The following is an 18,961-nucleotide window of genomic DNA, read 5'->3' as shown; positions in this document are numbered from 1 at the left end:
ACTGTGAATTTTTTCTCTAGATTTGATTTGCTATTTTTCATTTTTGTTACATTTATGTGAGATAATTAAGATAATATACAATTGAATCAAGGTTAGGAATACAGCAGCTTTACAGAGAAAATATCAGATTTCTTTTGAATTTCTTGTTAACAAATCAGCTTTCTGATCAGTGCAATAGAAGTTTGAGGAAAAACTTCTCTGTACCCCACAACCAACACGGTTTATAGATTATTTTTCATTTGATCATTTATTTCAACTTTATGGAGACATTTATTTTCTTTAAATTACCATACTGTAATGGTACATGTAAGGTTTTGTATTTGGGGATTTCTTCTCCCTAACTGAGGAAGTCTGTTGCAGGTATCTATATGACTGGGAAAGAACTGCGGCAGCACATGCTTCCAAAGTCAGCACCTTTGGCTGAAAAGCTGAAAATGTTCAAAGAGGTCCTTCTGCCTCGTCACCCTCCTCTCTTTCATGAATGGTTTCTTAGAACATTTCCTGACCCTACTTCATGGTGAGTGACTGGGCTAGGTCAGCTCAAGAACATTTAGTTTGTGTATTTCCCTAGGAGTTAATGGCAGTGCAGGATGAGGCCAGCAGAGGTGAGCAGTGCCTCAGAGCTGCCTGCTGTGTCTCCAGGTACAACAGCAGGTCAGCCTACTGCCGCTCCGTTGCCGTCATGTCCATGGTGGGCTACATCCTGGGGCTGGGCGACCGTCACGGCGAGAACATCTTGTTTGACTCCTTCACTGGGGAGTGTGTGCACGTGGATTTCAACTGCCTTTTCAATAAGGTGAGAAATGCCACTTGCTCAATGTGCTCTGGATATTATATGCATGTAAGTTATAAATTTCTGCTGTCTCGAGGTTTTTTCCAAGTTTTTACTTTAACATATCTATCGTGTTCTTTGTCTCACTTTGTCTTGTATTTATATCCCAAAAAAGCCTGGGATACGTAAAGAGGATGTGATAGCTCTGTGTGCTGCATTCAATGAAAACCACCTTTTTGATTTAGCCAGTACCCCATGACCTGATATGGATACACTGGAACAGCCCAAATTTTAGACTGTTCATATTTTGTGACTCTCCTCTCTCCACTGTCACCCTCCAAACAAAACTGTAATTGCTACATTCAGAATTCTGCTGCTGTGGAGAATTTCTTGTTCTCTCTCACACAAATTCAGCACAAAAATTCCAACAGTTCTGTAAAATAAACAGCAGAAATTGTGGCCAGATTGGGATTTGGAGATTTGAAAGATGTTTTTGGGGTGGGACATAAGGCTTTTTTAATTCTGATACGTGAGGTAGAAATATTGTTAGATTATTTCTTCTGGTTTCTTTTTAGTAAGTCTAAATTGTCCTATATAACAATTTTTTAAAATGTTTTTAAGCTAACTTGCATATTGTAAAAGAAATGTTAGAAATTTTGCAATGAGACTACAGAGCATAAATATATATTTAAGAACAAAAGTTTAGACCTTATATTAGTGTGTTCAAACAGGGAAAAAGAGGTTATTTGGACAAAAGAGGTTATCTTTTACTCACTGTAATTTCCCCTTATCTGAGTAGGACTCTGAGCTGAGCAAACATCTCTTGCCAGCTCAGGAGCTGCCACTGACAAAGATGGAGGAAAAAACCTAAAGCCAGTGCACATGTTACTCTTTATTAATGCTTAAAACACTTAGGACATCCCTTTTTTTCTCAATGTAAAGGGAGAAACTTTTGAAGTTCCGGAAATCGTTCCTTTCCGCCTCACGCACAACATGGTTAACGGCATGGGCCCCATGGGAACTGAGGGTCTCTTCCGAAGGGCCTGTGAAGTCACCCTGAGGCTGATGCGAGACCAGAGGGAGCCTCTGATGAGGTATGGCCACTGCTTTTGTGCAAACTCCTCAAAGCTGTCTGTAGTCTACAGGTGTGCAACTGGGGATGTGCCAGTTCAAGCATCTGCCTGTCCTGCATGTGCCTGTCACTCTCACCATGGCATGCAGCGAAATATAAAGCAGTAGAAATATTCAGCACTAACTACAGGCTCCTGATAGTGTTTGTGTTTTGAAAATTAAATGTATTTTATGTATCATATCCTTTTCTAATATTTTTTTTAATTTAGTGTCTTAAAGACTTTTCTCCATGATCCTCTTGTGGAATGGAGTAAGCCTGTTAAAGGGAATACAAAGGCCCAGGTGAATGAAACTGGAGAAGTTGTCAATGAAAAGGTGAGTTTAAAACAAACACAACCTAAAGTATTCAAATGTCAAATGTCCATTATTGTTACGAATTACATATTTCCTAATTGAAACTTCTTTTTTTTTTCTTCCATTTAAAAATTTCTCTGGTTGTTCTTTATTATCTCTCTGTTCATAATTTTTATCTATAAACAGATTCTTTTAAACTGATAAAAAATGTAATTTATCTACTAAAGAACCAAACAAAAAAGACTCTAATTTTCTTGTTGGTGTTAGTAAATCAAGGACAATATCAGCAGAAGCAATGGATCTTGTTGCATCTCCTCACTTGCAGAGTCCTCCAGATTTACAGTGATGGTAATATCTGGAGTCCTTTCCATGTGTATTTTTATGCTTTTCCTGAGTGGATGTTTATTATTGAATAAATATGTGCCTTGGTACATATAAATAATTATGTGATGAAAATTAGGATTTCTTACTGTTTCTTTATTAGCTGCTGCTGAAGACTGTATTATTCATCCAAAGTATAGCTTAATTTTTATTATCTTCCCTCTGTGCAAAATTTCTGATTTGTCCCTATTTTTTTAAGGACTATTTAATGAAAATAAATGTGTAATAGCAGACAATACTTAGGGAGCACTGACAAACACAACAGCTAAGATAAGGAAAAACTGCATCACTGAAACTGTATGACAACAAAAAACTTACATGGTCTATTTCAGCACAGAAAATCTCCTGGTCTTCAAACAGTTACTAACCAGGCCGTGTCTGCATTCTTTAACAAGAATTTTCTTTTACAAGACCACCCACATAATTGTATATATTAACTGCTTTTTCTGGAGGAGTGCCAATGTTATGCTTGAGCTTTAAAAGAAAATGTGTGTGTGGAATTGGTATGAACTAGCAACTCCAGTGGGCCTTGGAACAGCTCATTTTGAGATGCTCAAATTTTGACCTAAATTTTCCAGACTTAAATTTTATCCAGCATTCCAGGAATAAGGCTAATAAAATGTTGCATTTATTTGAAATTAATTATATGCAATAAAGCTTTCTAACAATTCCCAAATATATTTATATAGCTCTTTCAGACTCCTTTGGTAACTTTAAACTGTAAAAATGTAAGGCAAAAGTTATAGCTTGACCAATAATATATCCATTCTAGAGAATTGTTCTTAAAAGTGAGTAGCCTTTGTTTTCAACGTAGCTGGTATAGGCATCTGGATTTTGTATTAAGTTATAATATGATTTTAAACACATCCTCAGAAATACTGGTTTTATTTTGAGAAGTGGAAGTTTGTGAATAGTACCAATTTTTTTTTTTCTTCCTTCCAGGCCAAAACCCATGTCCTTGATATAGAGCAACGGCTGCAAGGTGTCATTAAGACTAGAAACAGAATCAAGGGATTACCTTTATCTATTGAAGGGCATGTTCACTACCTCATTCAAGAAGCAAGTGATGACAACCTGCTCTGCCAGATGTACATGGGCTGGGCTCCATATATGTGATATTTGTTCCCTTTGGAATCGTACCACCCACAAGTGCTGTAGCTATAATATTGTTGGGAAGGAATCAATCAGTGGTACCTGGTTACTTCTGTTGATTTTTGGCTGCAAGCAGAAGAACAGGTTTATGGTCTTCCAAATTCTGTGTAAAATGTACAGTGCCCTTGCAAGGATGCTATGAATGCAGATGTGTAAGGTGCTAGGACTTACCTTTTGTACAAACATAGAAGGCAGTACATAAGAACTGCTTAAAAATTAGACTATGCAAGGCTCTGCAAGTCTCTGACTATAAGAAAGATTTTCATGATGTTGACTGATGCACTATAAAGTACTGTATATTTTGTTAACATGTTTCTCATTTGGATTAGATTAGAAAATAAAACAATGAAGTTTAATACTGATAGGATGTAAAGTTGTTATTTCAACTTTTGTACACATATTCAGAAGGGATATCTAAAAATTATTAGTATTTCTTTCCAGCAGCAGACTTTTCTTCAACTTTCTTCCATGTTGCCTGGTTATCTCTAGGAAAGCTTTTGGGATCTTAAATCTTAGCATGAATAAACTGGTAAAGTGGTTCCATGTTCTGAACCTGTTTCCTTAGCCCTCGAATGCTAAAAATGCCTCCTGAAGGACACGGCACAAAGCTGGGAGCTGGAGGGCCCTGGCAGTGTGGCTGAGAGTCCAGGCCAGCAGGCAGGTGGTTGGAGCTGTGACTGTAACATCCCTGTAGGCTCCTGAGAGCCTTGCACAGCCCCTGTTCGTCCCCTGGAGAAAGCACGGCTCTACAAGGTGTTTGTCAGACTCCATTTCAGAAAAGGTGTTTTAGCACAGAGGGTAGACTAAAATATGGTTGAAAGGCAAATGCTGTCTTACATAAGTGCTTGCTTTCTAGGCATCCAAATTGTAGGGAAATGAGGGGCAGGGGGAAATAGGGAAAAATTATACCCTTTAAACCTACAGTAGGATATCATTAGAATTTTTGTACAGTGGTTCTCTTTCTGCTATTCTGAGAGACAAAGAATGCTGTTAGATTTTGAACACAGGCTCACACGGTGGTGTGACACTCGACTGTTTCTTCTGTTCAGCTGAAATCCAGAGGTTTGGGAAAGTAAAATAATAGGTCTGCAACTGCTTCTAGGGCGTTTGTTTCTCTGTCTATCTAGCGGGTAATCTAGAAGTGTTGTCACTGTCCCATAAACGTGACGAGTTTTCCTAGTAAAATATTTGGAACATACAGTGCTCTTTTCCGGTGTTGTGTTTGAGTGCTGACGTTCTGTTGTTTTTCCCAGGCTTTATCAGTTTATGGGAGCGCACTGAGCCGCCCGAGAGCTGTTGGCAGCGGGCGTTGCCACCGCGCGGGGAGCAGATCTGCTGCCCGGGGCGGGGGGACGGGGGCAGGGCAGGGGCACGGGGGTCGCGCGTGTTCGCCGCACTCCAGGCCCTGCGTGCCGGGGGCGGCGGTGAGGCGGCCGAGGGGTGGGAGCCGGCCCGGGCCCGCCCCACTCCCGCCCCGCCCCGGCCCGGCGGGGCCCGCCCCGCTCCGGCGCCGCTCTGTGCCCGCTCGCTGTCGGTGGTGCGGGCGCTCGGCCGCTGTCAGCGCGGCGCGCCGGAAGGAGGGCGGAGCGCGGCCCGCGGTGTTTGGTTCCGGTGGGGCTGTGAGGGCGGCGGGCAGCTGTGGCCATGGGGGTCCCCAAGTTCTACCGGTGGATCTCGGAGCGGTACCCCTGCCTCAGCCAGGTGCTGAAGGAGCATCAGGTAAGCTGGGGGCGGAGCGGCGCTGCCTGACACCGGCCGGCCCCGGGGGGGTCCTGACCCGCCCCTCGGCGGCATGAGGGAGAGGGACGAGCAGCCGGGCCTCGTCCCCGGCCGGCCCTGCGGGACCGAGTCCCGGCCCAGGCCGGCTCGCCCACAGCCGGGGCGGCCCAGCGGGGGCGGCTGCGGCTCAGCGGGAGCGGCTGAAAGTGGTGGGACGGCGGTGGGCGATAGCTGGGGAGCGGGCGAGGCGTTCGGTGCCTCCTGACAGCCCGTCTGTCCGGGCCGAGCCCCTCGCCGGCGGGCAGCAGTGCCCGGAGCCCGCGGCTGGCGGCCGGCGGTGCTTTCAGCAGTCCCGGACCCAGAGTGCCCCGTTCCCCCGGGAATGGCCGGCCCGCGGCGGGTCCCGGCCCGTGGCTGCCCCGCCGGGCTCTCTCTCCTCGCTCTGGGTCCCCTCGGCAGCTCCGCGGTGCTGCCTCAGCACCCGCGGACAGCCCACGGTCGGAGTTTGCTCCTTGTTGGGCTCAGAAAAGTTACAGCTGCTGACGGCCAATGGCGCGGTAATGACGAGGGACAGGTTTTACAGCTCTGCTGCGTTTCCTTGTTGTTGCCTGCGTCGGACAGTTTGTGTTAACAGCTGAACCGGGAAGTGTGTTCAAACCTGGGAAACGAAAGCCGTAAATCATACTTCTAACAGTTGGACCAAGACGTCATCTTTTCAGAGATATCACGTTTGGTACCTGTTGGATTACAAGCGCTTCTAATTATTATTTTCAGCTGGTGTCATAGATGTGGTTTTATAGATTGAATAAGGAAGTTCTGAGATAGATGATAATTGAGAGTGTGTTTGAATATTGATACGTTTTCCCTAAACACCTGTGATTTTTAGAGATTAAATAGCTGTTGTGTCAGTGTAACTAAGATGCCCAGCTCAAGTGATTCCCAACCTGCATGTTTGGCCTTACCTGCTAGTTTTAAAGCAGCTTTTTAAAGCTTAGGACTTTGCTTATGATCTGTTGGCCTTCTCTGAAGTGTCTAAAGCTATCTGTGTAGCAGGGCAGCAGCAGTTTATGCTGCCTTTCCTGCTGTTTCTTTAGAAGCCTTTGCTGCTCACACATCTTTAAACTTGTGCTGAGGAACTGTGGCAAGCTGAGGAGGCAGCAGTGTCTGCTCTAACCAGGGGATTGGCAGCAAGGGGTGCTACCCTTGATGCCTTTTAGGAGAGGCAGTTAGAGCTCTTCAGATAAACAGTAAACGTGACTTAACCCTTCCAAGTCACTTGAATATACAAACTGACACATATTGGCATCTAGATTATATGCTAAGAGTAGAAAAAACGAAACCAAACCAACAAATTGAAAGGCCTATCTATGTAAAGCAGCATTATTGTTAAATCATAGCTGTGTGTCTTGAAGAAAATATAGGACCTTTCATGTCTGTTGTTTCCATGTAAAAGCTTTAGTTTTTGTCTCTTTAAAATGCTGTCTGTGCACTGCCCTGCTCATTTAGCTGAAAGCATGGAGAGCAGTTTGGTTACTGAGTTTAACCATACTAAAGATCATGATGTGCAACAGCAGACTAGTTACAGCAGTTGAGTGGGGATCATTCCTGATCCTGCCTCGAATTTCTTCTCTTCACCATTTCTTCTTTCTAAGACAGTTACATTTCTCTTGCATCTGGAGGATAAATGCAAGCCCAACAAGGTGACTTTAAAGATGTGTCAGCAGCAGTGCTATAGAAAACTGTAACAAGCTGGCAGTGCCTTTTCCGAGGTGTGATGGTGGGGGCATTTTGTGCTCAGTTTTACTGGGGGATTAGGGAATAGATGTGTTTAATGTCAGTTGCTCTTGTGGTGCATTTTGGTAACACCGAGGTAGTACTGACCCCTTTGTGTCATGCATTTACCAGTGTTTGTTCTCTGTATGTTGCTTGTGTACATTTGGGAGGGCTTTCTTTTTCCTTTAAAAGAAAGTGTAACTGCTGTAGATAAGGCTGTTAGAAGAGCAGAGGACTAGATGGAAAAAGAAAGCCTGGGTAAGAAATTTATGTTATTATTGCCCACTCTCTGCTTTTGGTGCTAATTTCCACTCTAGACTCAAAGATGCTCACAAGCATAGCTGAAGAGACAGCATGCAGTGGTTGGGGTAGGAGCTGCTGAACAGGGGAAGAACTGTAAAGGTTCTTAAGCCAGCTTTGCTTGGAAATATTGTTGGAAATTGCATACTCAGTTTTTATTGTTTGTAGTGCAGCTATGAAAGTTTGAATCGATTAAATGTGCAGGCTTACAAAAAGAAGAAAAAATCTTCCTGAAAACAGTGGTTTTGGTTTGCTTTTCCATTTTACAATGTAGAAGATAGTCTGAGCAAAGGGACAAAAGTCCTGAGGTTCCAGAAACAGCCAGGATAAAGTAGGAATCTGTTCAGCTGACTTGGCTCACAGAGGAAAATCGTAGTAACAGATTGCATGTGAAGGCAAACCCAGATACTCCTACTCTGCTTGTTGGTGTGCAGGAGGTTCACAGAGGTGCCCACCTCGGTCATTTCCAGAGTGCTCTCAGGTGTGCCTTGGGCAGTGGCTGCATTCACCAAGTGGTGCTAACTGTGGCATTTGCAGATTCCAGAATTTGACAACTTGTACCTGGACATGAATGGCATTATACATCAGTGTTCACATCCAAATGATGATGATGTCCACTTCAGAATCTCAGAAGATAAGATTTTTGCCAATATTTTTCACTATTTGGAAGTACTGTTTCGCATTATTAAACCAAGGAAGGTTTTCTTCATGGCAGTTGATGGAGTAGCTCCAAGAGCAAAAATGAATCAGCAGCGTGGGAGACGTTTTAGGTAAGAAGATCGGTTCTGACTCTGTGTTGAGAATAGTAAACACTTAAAAGAACCCACTTACTGAAATGTGTGCCATGCAAAGTAAAAGAGATGGTGAGTGGTTGTGCCTTTGACAGTAGCTTTAATTGAATGAGGGAAACTACCTGTAAAATGTTAAAATCAGGATTCCAAAAGGAAAGCTTGCTTTGTTACGTAAATTTTTCTCTGTGTATGTGGCACTTGGTGACAAGGGAGCTTTCTCTTATGAAATTTTGTGTGAAACAGCTCTGCAGTGGAGCTCTTTCAGATGTTTCCAAATGCTTCAGAACCTGTGAGAGTCTTTGATATTTATGAATGCTAGTTCTAGATATGCCTGTTTGGTAGCTGTAGTGGAAGTCATAGAAAAAGTCAAGTTTCTAATGAAACTGATTTCCAATTAATACCAGTTACCCAGCTAGCTCAGATACAGAGCTACAAGTACATTAAGAATTGCACTGATGTTTTGGGGGATTTGGAAGCTTTTTAAAGATTGCTATAAGGAAAAATAGCCAGTGCTCTGACAGTACCAGGATGATGAGTGAAATGCTGCATAAACAAGCTGCAGCAAAGGAACAAGAGAAAAGCAAGTGAATTTTTTTTGTGATTTGGTTTTTGATGTATTTTTTTCTTTAAGGAATAAAGGAGATTGAGAGGAAGCAGAGATTAAGAGTTCTAAATAGAAAATTGTAGCAGAATTGAGAGCCAGACAAAAACCAAAGACTTTGGTGGTTACTTTATTTCTGGTTCAGAAATAAACCAGAAATAGGAAATTCTTGGCCAAGAAAGTCTAGCGTGATATTTGTTAATTTCTCCATTCCTGGGCACGGTAAATTGTTCACTTGTGACTCCCTTGGAATTCCACACCTACTGCTTTGTTTAACTTTTGTTAACTTTGTTTAACTCTGTTTAACAGCAGTTATTGTTCTGGGGTAGCATTTTCAGACGTTTAGATAACAAATATTCCTGTAGTTTCAACATTAATAGCCATTCATTGTGATCAACCATTGTATGATCACCTTTGTAATGTGAATGCTGACTGCATTTGAATACTAACAGATTGTCACATTTCTATGAAAAAAGTGCTATTTTTAAGCCACCTTAGTTGTATCATAAATAAGTTGAAACTATTCATGTATTAATTTTTTCTCCTTTTTTATTTATTAAGCACTCTAAATATTCAACTATATTTTGCCAAAAAGCTGTACTTAGGATATTAACATTTGAATAAGAAGATTTGTTCTCTACTCTCTTTCCAATGCTGTTTTATTTTAGATCAGCAAAAGAGGCAGAGGACAAAATAAAAAAGGCATTGGAAAAGGGAGAAACTCTCCCTACAGAAGCCAGATTTGACTCCAACTGTATTACACCAGGTAAGATAACTGTTGATTATTTAAAATTAGGTGTTTATGGTTTGTCATCTGTATTTTGGTACTATTTTCCTATCTTTAGGCATGTTTTTTTTAAAAAATAGAAGGCAGGATCAATAAAGGCTTAAGTCAGTTTGTACAAAAGTTTTAGTAACATTCAGTGGGGTTGGAATATTGTCTCATTCTAAAAATTTTTTAGATTACTATGTAAAAAGTGAAATGTCATAGGAAAGAAACCAGTCATCCCCTTCATCTCTGGCAGAAGTTTTATTTTTTGGCATTTTTTAATACTTCTGTATGTAAATGCAAACTACTGAAAAACTTTAACTTATGTTTCTGTTTTCAGGAACTGAATTCATGGCCAGATTGAATGAGCATCTTAAATATTTTGTAAATATGAAGATTTCCACAGACAAATCCTGGCAAGGAATAACAGTCTATTTATCAGGCCATGAGGTCATTATATTTTCTTACTATCCTATTTTAAATACATTTATTTGTATAGGGTAATGCTTACTGCTGATTTTTTTTTTTTTTTTTTTTTTTTTTTTTGTGTCCAGACCCCAGGGGAAGGTGAGCATAAAATTATGGAGTTCATCAGATCAGAAAAAGCAAAGCCCCATCATGATCCAAACACAAGACACTGCCTCTATGGCTTAGATGCTGACTTGGTATGTGCAATTAAGATAATACAAACAACAACAGGGATTTGTCAAGTGTCTACATTTTTGATCTCTTCCTAAGCTCATAGGATTTTAAAATTATTTGAAACAAGCATGTCATTTTGTATTCCTGCAAACTTTTGAATTTGTAATGAAACCAAGCATCAAAATTTCTTTATACTGTTTGAAAGGTTTAAAAAAATGTAAAAAGTAAGATCTTTCTGATATCTCTTTGTAATAGATAATGCTGGGATTAACAAGTCATGAGGCACACTTTGCGCTCTTAAGAGAAGAAGTCAGATTTGGTGGTAAAAAGGCTCAAAGGTGAATTGATTTAACTTTACTCTTATTTTATTTATGATGAAATGAAATCCAAAACATACTGGGTGACTAAAACAGATGTGTGTGGTGATTTGGGCTTTCTTTTATTGATTGCATAGTAATTTAATGAAGTCTAGGAATTTAATGAAGCATAGTATTTTAGTTTATTCTTTGGGTTAGAATAGTCATGAAATTAGAGAAATCAACATGCTGAATTGTGCATTTCAATTGGTTTACATGAAAAAATGGATGCTGTCAAAACAGCTGATAAAAAAATCCTTTAGTGTGTTTTACTTTTTTCTTCATGTAATAATGGAGCAGCCTGGCGTGTATTGACGTTGTTTCCATAACTGTGTTATGCTGATATTAACTTTCAAAAATGTATATATGTGTATATGTATATATATCTGAGGTTTTGTGCATAAACGTGAATTACTGGGATAATTACCAAAATAAGCTCTCTTCAAATGGCTGGGTAGATGCTCTTATTCAGGGTTTGCCCAATTGATGTAACTCATGCTCTATAGACAATCAGAAGATGGTGACTTGTTCCAGAGCTGTGTGTGTACCTGGAGCTGTGCTGTAGTAATAGAGGAATAATTTATAACTGTTACTGGGGCTGGGTTCCTTCTTTGAAGGACCTTTAAGCATATATTGGGTACATAAAGGTAGAAGATGGGAGAGACACAGATAAACATTTCTGACACTAAGGATTTTGGATAACACAGGATAAATCATAAATGTTTAGATAAATGTGTAATTTTTGCTAATAAAGGAATATTTTATTGCCAAGGACAATATGATGAACATCAGAAATATGCTTTCTTGTCAGTCTTTGCAGTCAACATTTCACTAATACTCATGGGTAGTGTTGGCATGCAGCACTGCAATATTTTTAAAGACCTTACATCCAATCAAAGTGAAACCTTGGTTTTACCTTTCTAAAAAATAAAATAATGTGAAATAAAATAATGTGAAATAAAAATAAAATAATGTGAAATAAGAATTTTTGCAAGATTCATTAGTGAAGTATGAAATCAAAAGGCAAAGTGTTATTTATTCCCCTCCACCTCCCTAGCATTGTTCCATGTTGTAATTTCTGAATAATTTTGCTCATTACAAGAATTCACTTCTGTAAGTTACAGGAATTGCCTTCTATATTGTCACTTTTATGGATACAGTTTGAAATTTAAAAATCCTAAAAATACATGCAAATTGATATCTCTCCATGAATTTTTTCATTGAGAGAAATTGCTAGTCTTATCAGGATTTCAAAGTCCAGTGCAATGAAGAGTAAGGGCAGAATGTCTCTAGAGTCTTATGGCATCAACCTGGTTGCCAGAGTTCTTTAATACCAATATGAAAATTGCATTTTAAAAATGGCACAATTGATTCTGAAGCCCAGTGTAGCTCAGAGTTTGTCTTACATGAGTTTGTCCTGCATCTGAAGGCTGCTATCACACACATGTTCCTTTTGGGATCATTTCTGAAATTTCTCTTTATGTGTGAAGGCACAAGTATTTATGCTGGTTTGTCATTGGGTGGTCTCAGCTAGTTATAGTGTCTACAAGGTGAAATAGTCCTTTATTAATTGGAAATGCATCATTTAGCTCATTAATCTTTTGGTGTAGGTATTAACTGATTTGGGGCTAATGTTGGCTTAGGGTTTTTACGAGTAGTTTTAGTGAAGAGAAGAAGGGAAGGCAGAATATGTGTTGGCTATGCCATAAGCAAACAGTAAGTTTGTTGTTCTTCTAGTGCAGCATTGAAGCCATGAAATGATACATACAGAGCATATTTTCAAGTTGAGCATATTCATCTCTTACAAGAAGCATTTCAAATTACTACAAACGTCACCCAGCTGGTTTAGATGGAAATTCGTGTACTCTGTTCTCATTCAGTTAGAAAATACACTAAAATGGTGAGGCTTGGTGCCAAGTTAGACTAGTTTGTCTCTTTTTTGAGCAATGGGATAAGGATCTAGGAAATAGTTACTGCAGCTTGGAACTCCACACAGGTGTTCTCTAAGTTAGTTCTTCTCTATACAATCACATCTGGTGTTCAGAAGATGCTACTGCAAAATTTTATACATAATCTCAAAATAGATTCAAGGAAATGTTAATACATTATTTCTACAAAGATAGAATCCTAGTAAAATTTCTTGTGTTTGGGTAACCTTGGACTTATTAATATTAATGTTGAAAGTGTGTTTATAAATAATTAACTTGGTGGTTTGAATAATTTACAGAGTGTGTGCACCAGAGGAAACCACGTTTCATTTACTGCACTTATCACTCATGAGAGAATATATTGATTATGAATTTTCTCCAGTAAAAGTAAGTTCTAATGGAGCTGAGAGGGGAAAAAATGTGTGAATGTGTGAAGTCTTTATGCAAAAATGACAACAAAAAGTATACTTCTGAGTGTTGTTCTTTTATCCTTTTTCTTTTTCCTCCAGGACAAGATTTCTTTTGAATATGATATTGAAAGGATAATAGATGATTGGATCTTAATGGGTTTCCTTGTAGGAAATGATTTTATTCCTCATCTACCTCATTTACACATTAATCATGATGCACTGCCGCTACTTTATAGAACATACATGGCTATTTTGCCAGAACTGGGAGGTGAGAAAAGTTCAGTTGTAGAAAGTAGAATCATTAACATTGATGTATTTGTATTTATTGACCTTTTTTTCACATTAGAATGCTTGGTAATTACTACACTTTCCTTAGAGAGGTGACAAGATCACATTTTATTACCTGTGCATCATTTAAATGCAAATCTTAAAATTTTGAATTGTTACTTCAAAAGCATACTTAATTTTCTCAACAGGTTACATCAATGAAAATGGGCATCTGAATTTAGAACGTTTTGAGAAATATCTTACAAGATTGTCAGATGTAAGTAACTTTGAAATGTATGGTGTGTTGAATTTAAACTCAGTATGGTACCCTAAAATACACCATACTGTAGTTGTAATGAACTGTTAATGGCTGTGTTTTACAGGTGGTTTAATCAGCTGTTATAGCATTGAACAGATGGAATCTGATCAGTTCTTGTCTGATCTTATAGCATAAGAGGAAAAAGATTGAATCATTTCATCTGTGCTTTAGCTAGCACAGTGCTTTTGATACTGCAAGTCAAATGAGAATTCACCAGTAGAATCATGGTACTCACTTCCCATCAAAGTGTGTGGCAGTACTGGGCAAAGCTGGTTAGAGCAGGTGCCAGAACTGCCAGGGATGTGGGTTCAGTCCCTCTGGAGCAGGTGCCAGTACTGCCAGGGATGTGGCTTCAGTCCCTCTGGAGCAGGTGCCAGCACTGCCAGGGATGTGGCTTCAGTCTCTCTGGAGCAGGTGCCAGTAATGGCAGGGATGTGGCTTCAGTCCCTCTGGAGCAGGTGCCAGTACTGCCAGGGATGTGGCTTCAGTCCCTCTGGAGCAGGTGCCAGCACTGCCAGGGATGTGGCTTCAGTCCCTCTGGAGCAGGTGCCAGCACTGCCAGGGATGTGGCTTCAGTCCCTCTGGAGCAGGTGCCAGCACTGCCAGGGATGTGGCTTCAGTCCCTCTGGAGCAGGTGCCAGCACTGCCAGGGATGTGGCTTCAGTCCCTCTGGAGCAGGTGCCAGTAATGGCAGGGATGTGGCTTCAGTCCCTCTGGAGCAGGTGCCAGCAATTCACCTGGGTTCAATCCCTCTAGGGCTGCCCACATACCAGTTGGACTCAATGATCCTTGTGGGTCTCTTCCAGCTCAGAATTGTCTGTGATTTCTGTGTATTCTTAAAACTTGCTGAACACAGTGATATTCTTTGTTTCCCCTGCTGTAGTTTCCTGAGGAGCAAGGTGTTTGAAGGTCTTGGAGGGGGAGAATTGTTTTCAAGTTTTTTATGAAAATCACTAGTAAAGATCAAGGAGCCTCTCTGAGAGGCAGGCATCAGTGTTGTTCATGAACTAAGTAGTTAGTGTACAGAAGGTAATCTTGTTAAGTGCTAGTGCAGTAATCCATCCTAGAGATGAGGTAGGTATAGGCCATATAGAAATGGAAAGGATTAAACCTTCTGCTGAACTTGAAAAGAGGGAGATCATCTGTTGTCCCTGCCTCAGTCTTATTTCCTGATTCTTGGATAGAGCTGTGAAAATGTTAGATCCGTGGCACAAGGCTGTATTAACCAGACCTTACATGTGCACTGCTAGAGTTGATAGTGAAGTGTAGAAGTTATTTAATTATTTTTTGTTATTTAATTCTGTTTTGTTTTCCTTGCTGCCATACTGAAAGAAAACAAAATATGGCTTGGCTGTGTGTTACAAATTGCTGAGAAATAGGATTTTTAGTGTTAATGTAATCTGTTTAGTTGTATCTCTAGGGCAAAATGTTTCTGTACAGATTACTCTAGATGTAATCTAATGCATGTACTGAAAAGACATTGTTCATCTGGCATTCTAAATTTAACATCCCTCAAATATTTGCCAACTTACTTTCATCTCACAGTTTGATCGTGAGCACTTCAGTGAAGTCTTTGTTGACCTAAAATGGTTTGAAAGTAAAGTGGGCAATAAATACCTCAACGAAGCAGCTGGGATTGCAGCAGAGGAAGCCAGAAAAAATAAACAAAAGAAACAAAAGGTCAGTGTATTATATGCACAATATCAGAAATAGGAATGTTACTTTTTGCAAATCAGTAATTTAATCTTAGACTAATTCAGTGGCATAAGCCTCTGTTCTGAGATTTTTTTCAAACCAGAAAATGTAGTAAATGGTAATAGTTTGCATTCTGCCTGTATGCACTGCTGGTTGTGGGTGATGAAGTGGTTCAGTCAGGGGCAGGTGCTCAGGATTTTAAAAGTCTTGTAAACCTATATTTAATGCTTTGCTGTTCTTCAAAAACAGCAGAACTTAACTTTTGTGTGTGTTATGATCAAACCTGCTACGCTTGGTAATCTTAATTTTTAATGCATAGTCTGCTGCAAGTTCCATATATTTCAGATACACTGATAGAACATTCATGTGTGTCTTGGTATTGGCTAACTACTGGACAGCAAATAGGGAACAAGCAATTTCATTGGTGAGCTATCTCAGATCAGTATTAAACTTGCAGTTCTAGATATAACCAATTAATAAGAAGCAGCACCTTGTATACCTGTGTACTACTATGTAACAGCATCCTGTCTCTACCCCAGTGTCATGTTCCCCACCACCACTTCCACTGACTGCCCTTCACTATATGCTTCAGCAGAGTGGAGAGTAGCAGGAGAAAATTCCTCTGCATTTAATCTGTCTTTGTATATTGTTATCCTGTTCTTTGTGTACAGAGCAATTTTGGAAAGAGTAGCATTTTGGAACACAAATATTCAGGATTTTTTGAGAAGTAGTTAATGTTTTGACACTGCTCCTTTTGTCTGATCTGTCTTTTTTGTCTGCTTAAATAATTTTCTTGAAGCAAATGTAAGAGAAGGAAATGGGGTTTATAATAAATAATATTTATACATTTTGACATTTTGTAGCATTTTGAGTTGCAAGTTTTGAATGGGGTTTGTGTATATTAACCTGTATTTTTACATTATCTCAAATCTTAATTTAATAGGCTCAGGAAAATTCTATATCTTTGGCTGCTTTAGAAAAAAATGAAGGTGAAGTGACCCCTAAAAGTAAGTGCAAATAATTTTTCATGCACACACAACAAAAAATGTGTGTATAGATTTTAAAGAGCTGTAAGAATTGCATGTCAGAGATGAGCTTACTCTGAATGCAAGACATGCAGTCATCTGTTGGGAAGTGGAGCTGCTCTGGTGAGAGAGAGGGGCTAAAGCTTTAGAGGTGCTTCTTCCCTGCCCTGTATTTCCATGATGAGTTAAAGGAATTAATGAACAAACCTTCAACAATATTATGGTTTTGATAATTGTATGCATAGGTATTTTCATAGATGGGGGGACAAGGGAACAGATTTTTGTATAGCTTTAGGATTTTTGGTTGTGGTTGGTTTTAAACTCATTCTTCTTGTAGGAAATGTTTCTTACTCATGTTCTGAAATCATTGTCAAAAATGTATGAATATTACTACATAATATTAGGTGATGTTGCTAAACATAATTAAATTTTAAAATTCTTTTTAATGTTTTCTCAGACTTTTTTATGATGGCTTATGTTATCTTCTCTTTTCTTGTAATTGGGCTAAAAAATGGGTTGCCTGTCTTAAAAATTCCAGAATTTCTCTGGGTAAAGATTTTGTTTGTTTGATTGTTTCATGTAACTTTCAATGCAAGGAAGGTGTGAGTACCTATAGTTTTGAATTGAGGAGTAAAGTTAAGGCATTATGTCAGAAGTGAATGTTTTCAAACCTTTACTGTATTAGAGAAGTGAATGTTAATCCCTTTTTTTCATGACTGGTTTTCCAGCCACAGTGGAAGATGAACCAGAAGATGATGATCTCTTTGAAACTGAGTTTAGGCAATACAAAAGAACTTACTACATGACTAAAATGGGTGTAGAAGTAGTGTCTGAGTAAGTGTATACTTCTTTTTTTATTCCTAAATGCTGAAGGCAAGCCTTTGTAGATATGTATTGGAGGCATACATTTGTAAATGTGTATTAGAGTCATTTTTCAAGAGTGCATAGTGATGGGACAAGGCATAGTGGCTTCAAACTGAAAGGGGGTAGGTTCACTTTAGATAATAAGGAAGAAATTCTTTGCTGTGAGAGTGGCAAGCACTGGAGCAGGTTCCCAGAGGAGTTGTGGGTGTCCCATCCCTGAAAGTGTTCAAGGCCAGGGCTTGGATGGGGCTTTGAGCAATCTGGTCTATAGAAGGTGGGCAGGGGGTTGGAACAAGATGATCTGTAAGGTCCCTTCCAACCCTCAACATTGATTCCAGTAAAGACAGAATATTCATCCCATGTCAAAAGCAGAGAACACGTGGCAGAGTACTGCAATGGTGATTTTGCCTAATGCAACAAGAGCTGCAAATCAAGTTTTCTGTAATAAGTATTTGAGGACCAGAGAGGAAATGAATCTAGAAAATCATGGTATTATTAGGTTCTCAAAATGTTCTACCTTCATCCCTATGTACAAGGTGCTAAGTACTTTCTATATACCAGTGAAAATGAGAAAACTAATAGGTATCTTTCCTTTTTCTTTCAAGTGCCTTCTTAGCTGATCAAGCTGAATGTTATGTCCAGGCAATACAATGGATTTTGCATTATTATTACCATGGAGTTCAATCATGGAGCTGGTAAGAAAAAACATTAAATGGGAGACTGCTGAAAGATAGAGTGGTATTTCATCTTGTATGCTGGGAACATTTAATGTAGTTTGGTTTATTTCTAATCTGTGAACACTGCTGTGTTCTAATTAAGTCATGTCACTTAGGGGATTTTTTAACCTGCAGGTATTACCCTTATCATTATGCACCTTACCTGTCAGATATTCACAACATCAGTGAACTCAAAATCAAGTTTGAGCTTGGAAAACCTTTCATGCCATTTGAACAGCTTCTTGCTGTACTTCCTGCAGCTAGCAAAGATCTGCTACCTAAATGTTACCAGGTAAGATCTAGAATTAAATTGCATTATCTATCTACTGCTTACTCATTGTCTGCTTTATTTTATTTTACTCTATTCTTAGTGGTTTATTTCTTAGTGCATGTCTTGTTAATTAAATTCTATCTCTACATTTTAGATGTATGGTTAAATATTCTACTTGTTACTATATGTAGTGCATTGTAAAGTTAGAAATAAATACAAAATTTTACATTTGCTCAGCAATTTCCAGCTAGACCAGTTAAGTGTTTCATTCCTGTACAGCATTGAATTGGTTTTAGTACCAGCTTTCCTTTGTCACTTCCTACAATTACTGCTAAATTGCCTTTGATATCATCTCTGTTGTATTTTCCTAGCATTTGATGACTAGTCAAGACTCTCCTATTATAGAATATTATCCACCTGATTTTAAAACTGACCTAAATGGTAAACAGCAGGAATGGGAAGCTGTAGTATTAATCCCCTTTATTGATGAGGTAAGTTCTTTCAGCATCTGCTGTCCATAAAAGCTGCATTACAAAACTTCTGAATTTCTTAATTTATCAACAGGTAGACATGCAATTAAGTGGAAGTTTAAATTAACACTTGATAACACCACAGAAAAAAATAAAAATGTTTGCTGCTTGGGGAGTAAGTCTAGATTAAGTAACCACAAGCAAAGTTAGTTTTAGGTGGCAGAAGTCCTAAGTAATGGATGTGGACTTGGTGTTGTTAATGTTTTTAATCAGCTATTCACATATTTTGGTTCAGTTTCTTTGAGAAAAATATTC

At 39.2% G+C, this 18,961-nt stretch overlaps 2 protein-coding genes across 3 annotated transcripts in view; both read left to right on the top strand.

Annotated features, from left to right (window-relative positions):
- Window positions 1-4,092, top strand: part of ATR (ATR serine/threonine kinase) — a 39,278-nt gene extending 35,186 nt beyond the window's left edge. For both annotated transcript variants that reach the window (XM_066556468.1, XM_066556467.1), the window contains 5 exons: window positions 361-517; window positions 643-796; window positions 1,715-1,866; window positions 2,113-2,218; window positions 3,521-4,092. In XM_066556468.1, the coding sequence (XP_066412565.1) occupies window positions 361-517; window positions 643-796; window positions 1,715-1,866; window positions 2,113-2,218; window positions 3,521-3,694 (743 nt within the window). In that variant the 3' untranslated portion in view covers window positions 3,695-4,092. The remainder of the gene's footprint in view (window positions 1-360; window positions 518-642; window positions 797-1,714; window positions 1,867-2,112; window positions 2,219-3,520) is intronic.
- Window positions 4,093-5,343: 1,251 nt separating this feature from the next.
- XRN1 (5'-3' exoribonuclease 1) overlaps window positions 5,344-18,961 on the top strand; it is a 35,400-nt gene continuing 21,782 nt past the window's right edge. Inside the window, exons 1-15 of the mRNA XM_066556216.1 lie at window positions 5,344-5,449; window positions 8,060-8,292; window positions 9,583-9,680; window positions 10,024-10,133; window positions 10,238-10,348; window positions 10,581-10,663; window positions 12,909-12,996; window positions 13,119-13,287; window positions 13,496-13,563; window positions 15,151-15,285; window positions 16,244-16,307; window positions 17,054-17,159; window positions 17,795-17,884; window positions 18,041-18,197; window positions 18,548-18,667. Of these exons, the coding sequence (XP_066412313.1) occupies window positions 5,375-5,449; window positions 8,060-8,292; window positions 9,583-9,680; window positions 10,024-10,133; window positions 10,238-10,348; window positions 10,581-10,663; window positions 12,909-12,996; window positions 13,119-13,287; window positions 13,496-13,563; window positions 15,151-15,285; window positions 16,244-16,307; window positions 17,054-17,159; window positions 17,795-17,884; window positions 18,041-18,197; window positions 18,548-18,667 (1,707 nt within the window). The 5' untranslated portion in view covers window positions 5,344-5,374. The remainder of the gene's footprint in view (window positions 5,450-8,059; window positions 8,293-9,582; window positions 9,681-10,023; window positions 10,134-10,237; window positions 10,349-10,580; window positions 10,664-12,908; window positions 12,997-13,118; window positions 13,288-13,495; window positions 13,564-15,150; window positions 15,286-16,243; window positions 16,308-17,053; window positions 17,160-17,794; window positions 17,885-18,040; window positions 18,198-18,547; window positions 18,668-18,961) is intronic.

The sequence above is a fragment of the Molothrus aeneus genome, chromosome 10, assembly GCF_037042795.1.
Source record: "Molothrus aeneus isolate 106 chromosome 10, BPBGC_Maene_1.0, whole genome shotgun sequence".
Classification (NCBI taxonomy): Eukaryota; Metazoa; Chordata; class Aves; order Passeriformes; family Icteridae; genus Molothrus; species Molothrus aeneus.
Note: the sequence above shows the minus strand (reverse complement) of the source record. Positions and strands in the feature narration are given on the sequence as shown.